Source organism: Bos javanicus, chromosome 4 (genome assembly GCF_032452875.1).
Source record: "Bos javanicus breed banteng chromosome 4, ARS-OSU_banteng_1.0, whole genome shotgun sequence".
NCBI lineage: Eukaryota > Metazoa > Chordata > Mammalia > Artiodactyla > Bovidae > Bos > Bos javanicus.
In genome coordinates, this window is record NC_083871.1 from 99,175,485 (window position 1) to 99,188,520 (window position 13,036).

General features: G+C 42.8%; 1 protein-coding gene across 13 annotated transcripts in view; it reads left to right on the forward strand.

Moving 5' to 3' along the window:
- Positions 1-13,036, forward strand: part of CALD1 (caldesmon 1) — a 231,529-nt gene that overhangs the window by 142,219 nt on the left and 76,274 nt on the right. Inside the window, exon 1 of one of the 13 annotated variants that reach the window (XM_061414775.1) lies at positions 10,300-10,542. The exons of 11 other annotated variants lie outside the window; for them this stretch is intronic. In XM_061414775.1, the coding sequence (XP_061270759.1) occupies positions 10,490-10,542 (53 nt within the window). In that variant the 5' untranslated portion in view covers positions 10,300-10,489. Of the gene's footprint in view, positions 1-10,299; positions 10,543-13,036 lie in introns of those variants that run through there. One more of the 13 variants, XM_061414781.1, reaches the window with a different exon arrangement.

The window sequence follows — 13,036 nt, forward strand, 5'->3', positions numbered from 1 at the left end:
ACAGTTAACTTTATTTTCAGTGAAATGGAAAACTTTTTGTTTTTATTAATAGTTTATACACCTCCAAAAGTATTGTTTGGAAGAAAGAAGAGAAGCATTTATAAATAAATGTTTATTTATAAGTAAACTATTTATAAATAGTTATTAATCAAAACTCTAAGATTCAGATTAATTTAGTAAACATTGGCTATGATACAACACAGTAGGCACTAGGTTTCTTAATTATAAAAGTATAACCTTTGGTTGATTTGTTACCCTAAAATTTATAATTAAAATGAGGTTAATGAACTGGAACACCCAGAACAGATAGGCTTGGAAGCATTATAGAATAGTCTCAGAATTGTATCTTTTAATTTTTAATTTAATTTTTAATTCTTAGATTCACTGAAAAAGAGTCAAAAGGAAAGATAATTTGAAGTTATCCCAGAAAGACACTGAATTCTAAAATACCTATGGGAATCTCAGATTACATCAGCTTTCTCTACTTTGAAACATAGTTTAGAAAACTGAATGCATATTTCAGGTCACTGGCTTTCAGATTTGACTTGACTGAATGCTCCTTTTTATATAAGTATCATCCACTTTATTTTCTTTGTTGTCTTCATGAGGTCTTAAAAAGCTTTCCAGATGGCTTTTGACTTCTAAATAAGAAAAATGAATATGATTTTTTAAATTAAATGTTTTCATCAAAACCCCTTCCCTGTCCTGTTCTGTAAACTAACGAACAAAATGGAGCTCTATTTGTTTTTCTTGCCTTGGTCTTAATAATATTTTTATTTCATTGCTCAATAACTTCAAAGTAATATAGTGTCCTAAAGCTGAAGAGCTTCCTCCTAGTCTACTTATAACCTCTTGTCTCAAGGCATATCATAAAAACACTCAAAAATTATACAAAAGAACATTTCTAATACATTCAACATGTGTCAAATTACATTAGGTCTCCCAGATGTAAGCAAATAGAATCTAACTGCAATCTACTCTATTAGTCAGTCTGGACTACTGTAGCAGAATGCCAGAGACTGGGTGGCTTAAATAGAATTTATTTCGTGTAGTTCTGGAAGCTGGGAAGTCTAAAATCAAGCTACTGGCAGATCTGATGTCTGATGAGAGCCCTCTTCCTGATTTGCAGTTGGTTGTTTCCTTGTTGCATCTTTATACAGAAGAGAGAGACAAAAAGCAAGGCTTCTCATGTCTATTCTAGTAGACTAATCCCACTCATGAGGATACCACCTTCATGACCTAATTATCCCCCAAAGGCCCCATCCCCTAGTACCATCACATCCAGGGTTAGGATTTCAACATATGAATTTTAGGAGACACAAACATTCAGTCCACATTCCTGATGGTATCAGTAAGTCTGGAAAAAGAATGGGTTAGTAGAAGAGGTCTGCATGGGTGCCAGGTCCAGGGTTGGCACTGGGTATCTAGGAATATCCAGATGAGATAGACCTTGACTCTCAGGGTTTGTTCATTCTTGTGATGTGATAGATATTTTCTCCACTGAAGGAGATATTTCCCCACATCTCCCCTTAGTTTGGGTGAAATCTTCTTTATTGTGCTCTCCCTTCCCTTTGTTCTGACTCCATGTCATAAAGCAGTCTCTGGTGAATGAGACTTCCTGACACTCTGGCGTGGGAACTGGGGGCATCCTGGTTGGGAAATAGGAGCTCCCCAGGCACTGAAGAAGGAGATCATCCATTCTATCTTAATTAACTGGCCTTAACTGGGCATTCTGATGCACACATCAGTTTCTCGTGAGTCTGTGAGCCAGTCAGTCTCTTTGAGACCTGTCCATCCTGAGAACTCTCAAGATTCAGTGGCTGGGGCAGCAGATCGTCTAGAACTTGTACCATGAGAAACACTCTGAAAAAGACCACTCCGTGGGAGTATCTGGTAGGACCTGGTAGTATCTGGCCTTCTTCATGCAGCATCTCTAGTCCATCGCTGTCCCCCTTTAACCCAGAGAGCAAATGATGAGAATTATTTCAGCATCTGCCATATGTCTGACACTATTTTAGGCTGTATCAGATGTCAAAGAGGTGTTAGGAAACATCCCTGCCAGAAAACAGGTGAGAAGAGGTATAAACATGTGAACAGTGAGTAAATAAGACTCTCGTATCCATTCATCGATTTCTATCTATAGAAATAGATATTTCTATAATACTAATTTATGTGATCTGTTAATCGCAAAATAGGACAGTACCTTAAAAAGTGTCATTTATGTAATATAAATAGTAAACACTACCTCCAAAGTATCCAAAACACACAATGGGTTATTTCTCTAGCAATAGGAACAAATAGATATTTTAATCCAGGTCTGACCACCTAATAAAGAAATCAAGTTTTTTTCAGACCTTACACTGTATCTCTGGAAAAAAATCTGGATTTGATTCCAGCTCTGAAAGCCATGTGTAAATTTTATATCCAGATGCATAAAGTGGACATTCGAAAATCAATTTATGGTGTGGAAATCTTTAGATATTTGAGCAAGAGTGATACACACTGTGAATTCCGTGGCTTATGAACTACCATGCTTCCTTTGAAGATGTGACTTTTTCCCTGCACCAGAATTATATTCTGAGTCCCCATGATAGTTTCTTAACTTCCTTCACAGTTTAATTGTGTCTATATGCAAGAAATCTATATTCTAAAGTTATCACCAAGGGCCAAATCCAGTTTCCTACAGGCAGAGACCATATCTTTCATGTACACACTTCTTCCCTAGAATTATATAAGGTATATATTATTATTTTCTGAGACCAGAACCAGGGGTTTATAAATGTGCACTAGCAACCATTCATTCAAGAAACTGATGTTAGAACCCTACTATTTCCAAGCACTGTCTTACTGTTTTAAAAATGTGTTTCAAGCTGGAGGGTGGAGGGGAGTTGGAGGCACAATCTTTTTAAGATAGTAACTTTTCTTTCCAGGAAAAGAAAGTAGGGCAGCTAGCTAGAGCCCTCAGATTTTAAAAAGAGCTTAGAGACTAGACCTAAATAATTGCTGCAAAAGAATTTAAACAGAAATGGAACCTCACAGCAAGTTAGCTGGAAGGGTTGAGTCACACATAACACAACTATTTCTCACATGCAAGCAAGAGTGGGCTCGAACTTTCTCATAGCTCCTCCTAAGATGATAGATTACGAAGAAATAAAGTCAAAACTAGGAAGACTTTATAGAGGTGGAGCCAGACACTGGTTCTTGAAGAATCACTGGAAATTTAAAAGGCTGTTTTAGGGAAAAGGAGAAAGAATAGCCTCATTGGGTAAAGGCAGAACACTTCAGGAGATATTGGGAAAACAGTGGCAAATGCCAATAATCTTTTCACTGAACCAAAGTCTCCTTTATGATCCATGTTAGGGTACATTGCACCAAGGATGTTCATGTGCTAGATTGCCGATGGGTACAGCTGGAGGTCACGATTTCCTAAGGGGACGAATTAGCAAGGTAATGCTGGGGTTCAATGTTTGGCCTTGAGAAGGAGAGAATGCCCTCCTTTTAACTGAATGGTGGGGTCTTGAGCAGAGGACCTACATTTCACCGTGAAAATACAGAAGCATCAAGGCAGACTGAAATGATGTCTCACTCCCGTGCACCCATCCTGTTTTATTCTAGAACCAAACACATACTAGGGTGGCATTGATGGTGAGCCCACTGGGCCAGCCGGGAGGAGAAGAGGGGAAGAATAGTTCACAGGATTAGATCTCAAGAAAGCAGATTAGACAGACTGAGGAGGAACACTATCTCCTGAAAGGGAGAAAGGGAGAAGGTCATCCTGGGAGAACCCATGGCGCACTGAGTGACTCTGAAAGTCTTCTTTCTTTAGCTGAATGGTGAGCACACAGATGTTTATTATAGTTTCTTACTCCTTGTAGTTTGTCTAAGATTTAGAATAAAATGTAATTTTAGAAACGTACAGAAACCTTATAACCGGCACCCATATATCCTCAATCAGATCTGCCTATGGATGTCAACAAAATGACATTACTAGTGGTATAATTATTAATGATCCCTGCTGATGCAAGACTAACTCCACCAATAACTTTTTTTAAGAAAAAGAGTCCTTCTGTTTCTAGAAGTCTGATTCATAAAACCTAACAAATGGTGCATTCACCCACCATTTGCAACCTTCTGTGGCTCCTGCCGCTGATTCCCTGCCACAGTGAGGCCCTGCCCCCACCCTCCACCACTGCCCTGGGGCTTACTTGAGACCCTCCATTTCCACGTCAAAGATGCTGTCTCACACCCTTACTACAAACTTTCAAGTTTCCAAAGTGGTCCTGCGTTTCCTTCACTCTTCCAGAATTCCAGAACGGCTGTGGTTATAGAAGTGTGTGTGTTGGGGGGGAGGGGCCTTTCCTCTGCCCCTCTTTGTCACCAGGCTCCCAATACTCAGCCTAGACTCAGCAAACATCTTGTGGTTTTGGTGAGTGGTTTCCCTTTTAGACTCAGAAAACACTTTCCGCTTCCCTGAAGCCCACCTTGGTCCTCAGGGCACAAACAGGTATGACAATAGGTCTTAGCTCAGGGGCCAATTCCAAGGCATGGGATAGCAGACAATGCGCCAAACCTCCATGTGGATCAGCTCCCTAGACCCCCTTCACCACACAGTCACACCTGCCCAGATGCATCTCAGTTCCAGTGGTGGGCATAACTGGCCCTGAGGCTGGGCCACATCAATTATCCTCTCATTTCAACTCAATGACAGAAAAAAACAAATTAACTTGGTCAAGGCCATTATTTGCTCTTTATGAAGCTGTGTGCCCTAATTTACTTATGCAGCACATATTACAGAAGGGCTGCTCTATGCCAGACATTGTGCTAACTGGGGTGAGAGGATGGGGTATGAAGATGGGTAAGACACAGTCTTCCTCCTCAAGGAGCTCACAGCCTAATAATGGGAGGTAGAAATATGTAAATATACTCGGAGTGCAGTCCAGGGCCTTGAACTCTATGCTGCTTCAAATAGATCATTAGAATTCCCAGACATTGAAATGTAGGTGTATATATGCTCTCTGAAAGAGCATGTCCTCCTTTCTTGAAATCATATTTTGTGTTTCAAGCAGGAGGGCAAGAAAAATATTATAAAGAGTAACCTGAAAGAACTGAAAAATGAGCCTCTGGAAATAGTATGAAGGACTTCGTATGAGGGTAATTAATAACAACAAAAATAGCTTAACATATAAATGTTGGAGATAGATTGACTAAACAACAAATCTGGAGAAAAAAAAAAAAGCCACCCTGGATTTAGCACAAAAATTAATGAATGATCTCTATAAGAGATGCTATTATCAACGTGAAAACAATGTTAGGATGTGTTAACAGGAATGTGGCAGGCAGTGCTGGGACTTCAGCCAGCCACATTCAGCCTTGGTCAAGCCTTTATTATGTCCAATTTTGGTTTCCCGTTTGAAGAGTTGTTAAATTTCAGGCTGATATTAAAAGGATGGAAAATAGGCATTGGCATCTAGCCTAGAAAAGACGAGACTGAAGGATGACTTAATACCTGTGGCCCTAACAGAGATAAGTGGATTTCTATTTCAGGCACAGGAAGTCTAGTTCAATCACCGAATAAATTGAGCGTTTAAGAGTGATTAAACACTGGGACCTTGACCGTGGGATGTCACCTTAGAAGTAGAGGACTTCAGCTGTGCCACTTTCAGAATACTGTTCACTCTCCGTCTTGCATTAATATTTTAGAATGCATATCTTATCTCCCTTTGGGACTGCCCTTCTTATCTTTGGAGGCCTCATGGCTCTTAACTCAATGACTTGCTTGTAATAAATATCCAAATAGTGTTAGGTAGGGGGAAGGTGCTGGAATGGAAACTATATGGCCACCATTATGAGGTAGACAAGAGAATGTAGCAGCCCAAGCTGTGTTAACAGGCCTGGAGTGAGACCAGAGAATAGTTCAGAGAATTGTCTCAGCAAAGGCCGTAAACATTCTTGTGATGGACAGGGTGCTGCACTGAAAGACTATGAGGAGGGGTAAATGATGACTTTCTAGAACAGTCCATACAGCCCTCTACCCCCTCCCCTGCCCAGCCCAACACACATTCCACAGTGGGAACTACAGACTTTAGCTAAGACATGATATGGAAGGAGAGACAAGGAAAATACTGGATGGTAGAGAGCAGAAGAAAGAAGGAAGAGTAGTCTGTAATTTCTGCAAAAGGAGATGGAAAAGGGAGAAGCATTTCACAAGAAGGTTTCTCAGGAAAATCTGTTAAAAAAGCAGTAGTCCCAGGAAAAAACAAAGCAATATCATTTAAGTGAAACATGTTCAGTACCATTCAGGGAGGGGAATGGGGAGGAGGGTGATGCCTCAGCTGTGGAAGAAAGACTCTGAGAGGCCACAGGAAAGGAGGAAAGATGTAGTTAACCCCTTCGCTCCTGTTCCTGGTTAGCGGCTGTCTAGGCAAGATCTTTTGCCTCATTCTAAGAGTGTAGTGTCTGAATTTCTTTACAAGAAAAACTTTCTTCAAGAACTTTTTAAAACATCCTCTTTAAATTACTTGAATGGTTGCCTCTCATGTGTTTAGATATCCTTAAGTTGTGTCTGTGTAGGAGGTGTGTATGTGTCTGTCTGTCTTGGGTGCCTTAGGGTAGTACACAGGGCACTTCCCACATACCTCTCTTTTCCCTAGGGAATTGCTCCAAGGTAGAAGCTGTTCTTAAACAACCATTGCAGACCATAAAATCTGGAACAGATCATGGAGCTCCTACCTCCATGAAGTAAAGTTATTTTTAATCATATTTTATTAATAGAGGACCACCCTGTGGTGGGAGCTTATTTCTTTCTATAGCACTGACCTCCTTCAAACCTTCCCAGCCCAGAATCTCTTTAAGGAAAAATGAAACAAACTATCTAGAAATGGAGGGTGCTATCAGTAATTTCCTTGATGCTGGAAAAGATTGAAGGCCTGAGGAGAAGGGGACAACAGAGGATGTGATGGTTGGATGGCATCACCGACTCGATGGACATGAGTTTGAGCAAGCTCTGGGAGTTGGTGAAGGACAGGGAAGCCTGGCGTGCTGCAGTCCATGGGGTGACAAAGAGTTGGACACAACTGAGTGATTGAACTGAACTGATTAGTAATTCAAGAGTGACCCAGATTTTCATTTCCACTAGTAAAAGAGGCCAGAAATGTCACATGTATGAGGCCTACTCTCTTGCTGAAGGATGACTGGCCCAGCTGTTCATAGTACCAATGAAGGATCATTACTTTGGCTCTCAGAGACACCAGTTCTGGCAGTTGGACCCTGAGTACCTGTATCTGTGCTACACAGTGAAAGCACATGTGCTTGCTGGTCTCTGCAGAAACAGACGCTGTTCACAAATTGCTTCTGGTATGTTCTTTCTGATTCCTCTCACCTTGCCTCTCCAGCCCTGGCGGCTGGACCTCAGAGGGCTACCTGGAAGCAGCTGCCTACTCCAACCCCGCTCTCGTCTTGTGAGTCTCTCATCTTCCTGCCTCTCAAATGCATCCAGTCTCCCTCTCATTGTCCTCTATGCTCTCCCTCTACCATACTGGAGTCTGACCGAGCCCCAGATTCATTCCTCTCTTTGCTCTTGTCATGTTAGTACCCTATTGGGTAGCAGGAGTTACGACATCCATTAGTTTTACAAACTGAAGACAGACAGCTACTTCCCAAACACATTCCATTAATTACAAGGGGCCAGCTACAAGAGTGCATGATTTCTCTCTTTCTATCTGTACAACTAGGGAAATAACTCGGTGGATATCTTTTATATAGCTGGCCATTAGCGTATTTTCAGTGCATGAATGTCAGCATGTTAGTGGAAAATTACTAAATTCTTGCTCTCCTCTATGTGTTTGTGCATGTTTGTGTGTGTGTGTGTGTGTGTGTATGTGGAGAAAAAAAGTCTGGCCTGGAAGAACCACTGAATTTTTTCCAGGCTAGTCGATTTTATGAATTTATTCTGATGATGCCAAAATTATACTTGCCACCTCAAAATTGGAGTGGGAGTGGGAAACAGGAAATCAGGAGGTGAAATGTATTCCCAAGGTCAGTTGAGTCCCATAAGCAAATGCATTGGTTTTCTATCTCTGCTGTAACAAAGAACCACAATCGTGGTGGCTTAAAACAGCACAAACTTACTACCTATTGTTCTAGAGGTACAGAGTCCAACACATTTCTCTCCAGGCTAACCTCAAGGTATAGATAGACAGGGCTGCATTCCTTTCTGGAGGCTCTAAGGGCAAATCCATTTCCCTGCCTTTCCAGTTTCTAGAAGCCGCCACATTCCTGGATTCCTGGCCCCGTGCTTCTATCTTCAGTGCCAGCAAGGTCATCTCTCTGGCCACTATAGCCATATCTCCTCGTGACCTCAGCGGGAGAGGCTTATCTCATTGTAGACATTTTGTGACTAAGAGTGAGCACATCTGGATAATCCAGGATAATCTCTCCACCTCAATGCCTTTAACTTAATCACATCTGGAAAATCCCTTCTGCCGTGTAAGGTAACATATTCACAAGTTCTGGGCATTAGGACATTGGATGTCTTTGGGAGAAACATTATTCTGCCTGCCACAGCAAATCACTGAATTTTAGAGGAAAAAAATTAAATGGGAAAAATATGATAGAAAAAGGAATGGCAAAATGCCTCAATGCATGTATCTATCACAGCTTTGGAGCAATAAACTCAAACCAAGTCAGTATTTTATTAAAGCCTCTTGTGTAATCTCTAATTTTATGAGTGTCTTGTGCACTTTAAGTAGTCTATATACATTGAGTGATAACATACGTAATCAAAGGGATGTTTAAAGGTGTATATTCATTATGTGTGTGTGTTTAGTCGCTCAGTAGTGTCAGAGTCTTTGCAACTCCATGGACTGCAGCCTGCCAGTCTCCTGTGTCCATGGAATTCTCCAGGCAAGAATACTGGAATGGGTTACCATTCCCTTCTCCAGAGGATCTTCCCTACCCAGGGATCTAATCCAGGTCTCCTGCATTGCAGGCAGATTCTTTACTATCTCAGCCACCAGGGAAGCCCATTCTTCATAGTATACGGAGATAATTAACTTTAAAATTCATTAAACTCTATTACTCTATAAACTATGACTTTGAGAAAAGCATAGGACTTAAGCAGAAAAACAGCCAACATTTTCTAGTTAGTGAAAGTGAAGAGAGGATTTAATCTAACTAAATTAAACTTCTTTAAGTTGAGCACAAGAGTACCTGCTTTGGTTCCTCCCCGTGACATGGGATGAATTTTTGAAATACTCAGTGCTTTTGCATCCATGTTTGCAATGTGAAGCCATAGATCGCAAAGATTTTTTTTAAATCACGTGAAGGATGTGAATCAATGTGTGAAGGGGACTGTTTCTCCTGCTATATACCAAAAGAATCATCTTAACCTTACATTGTGGAGATCTGAGTCGTTCAACTGATTTAACAGAAAGCCAGTCCCATCAGTATCTTGGTGCCCCAGCAGCAATCTGTTCATTGCTTGTTAGAGATGAAGAAACACATTCACAACTCAGGCCTACACGGAGTGTCATCTCCAGATAGAATCAACACCACCCCCTCCACAGGGGCTGGAATCTGGCTGCTTTCCAAGCTCTTGCTGACCAGGCTCCCTTGCCTGGCCTGGCTGATGAGATCATCCCACCAAGTGCCACGGGGGCAGACCAGGCCCTCTGTTGCAACATGTTCCTTCCTCAGGCTGTTGCCTTCACTTCACCAAATGCCCTGTATAACACAGCATATCTCTGATCCACTGGCTCTCTTCCCTTTGCCTTTGTATGCATTTTTATATCATGCATCTTCCCCTGAATAAAAGGGATAATAGAGGTTTCTCAGATTTGATTTCTCAGTGGGAATTGTTTGCTTTGGAAGCCACCTACACCAATTCTAATTGAGAACAGAGCTCAGAAGGAGGGCCTGAGAACTGCACCCGGATGAACTTTTTGGTGGGCTGATTTCCGTTGATTTCTTTAGCATTGGATTGTGTATGTGAGTGATTCCAGGGTCGACTGTTTTACAAAAGCCTGGGCACGTGGATCAATCAGTGTCTTTTTCTTTAACTAGTTCTCTACCTTAGAAGGATTCTTTGTAATTGATCATATAAAGTGTTCATCATGAAAGCTACTGGGGATCCTGGGCCCCGCTCTCCAGTCATAAACATTGTGGAAATCACGAAGCAATCTGGGCCCTTTACAACCTACGTCTAAACATGATGAGCCTCTATTAGAGAGATTACAGTAAAAAATAACAATCAGCTCTCTGATGATCCTGTGCGGAGGGAAAGGGTGGGGAGGAGTAGATTTGGCAAAGGACAAGCCCAGACTTTCGTCACAGGGACAGACCAAAGTGTTAACACAAAGGGAGAACCCGGGAGCATCCCGCACACTGCATTTCAGCCCAGATAACATGGCACTTCCGCGGGCCGGGTCCACGCCCTGACCGCCGGAGGGTCTCAGCACCTCTGCGCCCGCCCGCCGCCCTTCCAGCTGCAGACATGCTCGCGGGATCCGGATCTCAGGGAAGACGCAGCCTGGCCGCGCTCTCCCAGTGAGTGCTCGCTTCACCTCTTCGGGGGTTTCTTCTTCTTTCTTATAAAGGAATTGCTGTTTTTAAAATGCTTTTTAATTGTGGGAGTGGGAGGAGAGAGGAGAAGCCAGGAGGCAAAGGAAGGCAGTGAGTATGTAAGTTTCAGACCCGTATGGAACTTTTTTGGTCTCAACTTGGTGGTGGTTCTGATTGGTTTTCCTCGGTTCCATTTTTTGGGGTGGTTCGTAGACCATTTGCGGGGGGTTGATACCTAGGCACTGAGTTTTCTTATTCCAAATACCGATCCACAAAGCATCGGGTTTCTAAAGATCTGCTGTTAATTTAGACCTGAGCCCTCTGCTCGGAATGATCCATCTGCAGGGCTCAGAGACTTTGGCTAAAGCACACATTGCCCAATCCTTAGAGTCAACAGCCCAAAGCCCTTAATACACTGACCATCTGACTGTGACAGAACAAGACCCAGAGCACATGCTATTGATCAGAGAATTGTTCAGATAACAGGCTCCAAAGTTTAGGATCCTGGAATTTTAGAATGTTCAAGCTAGAGGGGCCCCTAGGGCTGTTTGCTGAAACTCTTTCCTATAGACTGAGAAACTGGAACCCCAAGGGGCAACTCCTCTCACCCAAAGCCAGACAGCAGTCAATAGCGGGGAAGCCAGTGTCTTTGTACTTGCAGGCAAGGGCCCTTTTCGCGCTGGCGTTTATGAGGTTTGGAAAACTCTCTGGGTCTTGGGAAAAGGTACCGCACAAGAGTAAGAACACCAGATGGCCTTTCAGTAAATCTGTCCCATTTTTGAAAGTTTTGGCATCGATTCAGCATGACAATTGTTGTTCCAGTCGCTCCAGCATTTGTGTAACAGTTCATCAAATAAACAGGAACTCAACAGGGTCCTAAAAAACGAGACCCACGTCCACTGCATTGGCAGATCTCTTGGATAACCAGTTTCTTTGCGTGTAATCACTCAAGTGTGAGAGCGAAAAGGGGTGTCAGAGGTTATCTGTATGGCTATCAGACTGGTTGGGTTTTTTTTTTTTTTTAGCAAATTTACTGTTAAGAGGAATTCTGTTACATAAAGGAGATGTTCTGATCAAATGGGTGGTTTTGGATCTAGAGCTTCTCTTCACCGCTGTAGTCACCATTGCTCATCACCCCCACTCCCTATCCTTCTCTACCCCACCCCACTCTACCCACTCCACCAAAACTTCCTTGGAATCCTAGGTGTCCGTGGAATTTGAGAAACCCTCCAATTGTGTTCAATGGCTCAATTTCCAATGAGGAAACTGAGGCACATGGGGTAAAGGGCTGGCCCCGTATTCACAGCTGATCAACAACAGAGCCTGGAATGCAGGGCAAAGAGCCCAATCTGGGGGGGGCGGTGTGTGTGTGTGTGTGTGTGTGTCAGTGTGAATTCCTGGTCCTGACTCTTCCCGCTTTATCATGCCCTTGCTTCTATCAGTTTACTTTCTCCATATCTCTCTCACTCTTATCTACTCATCTGTCATTACCTGAATTTCAGCAGTTACTGCCCCCCTCCCCGCCCCCACACACACCTGGACAGTTCTAATTGCCTCCTATCTGGTTCCAGCTTCAGTCTCTGTCCCCTTTCTGACCGTGTCCCCTCCAGCCCTCCCACCCCTCACCCTTGAAGATAGAGCTCACTGTCCTCCACGTGGCATTCAAGGTTCTCCACAATCTGCCTTTTGTATCCCTTCCCATTCTGACCTCCCCCTGCTCTGGCCAAATCAGATTACTCACTGGTCCCCAGATTCATTACATAAAAGCCACCTCCATTCCTTGGCTCACCCTATATCTTATGTGGAGAACACTCTATAAGCCTCAGTTTCCCCTCCGAAATGGAGGAATTGAACAAGATTGGGGCTTCTGAAGTGTTCTATGGAGACCAAGGGTTCCAAGGAAGTTTTGGAGTGGGTAGGGTGCGGTGGGATAGGGAAAAGACAAGGGAGTATGGTGGGAGGTAGAGGCAATGGAGAGACGGGGTGTGACTGGAGAGTACAGTAGGGATGAGCGGCTCTATCTCATGTGCTTCTGACTCCATTCCTGTCCTTCAGGGCCCTCGTCAAACGCTCCCTTTCTCCACAAGGCTTCCTCCGCTCCTCTTTTGTCTCCACACCACTAACCTTTGTTGTCCATCCTTCTATTATTAGCTTTAAACTAAAGATAGTGGTGAGCATGCCTGTCCTCTTGCAATAAATGGTAATTCACTTGAGGGTAGGAACTATTTTGACTCTTTGGACCTTCAGCTTCCAGCGTGGTGCCAATCAATGATCAAAACATATTCTTTAACTTTCCCATTATTGGATAAATCAAACTCAGTTCATCTAAGTTTACACTTTTCATCGGAGTCATTTGAACACACCAGAGCTTCTGGACCTTCTGCTTGGGAAGAAGTTTTAAGTTAAATGCCAAAACAGATGCCCAACGAAACGATTTCTAAGTTGCTTTGCATTTGCATCAGATAATTTATCTCAGTTT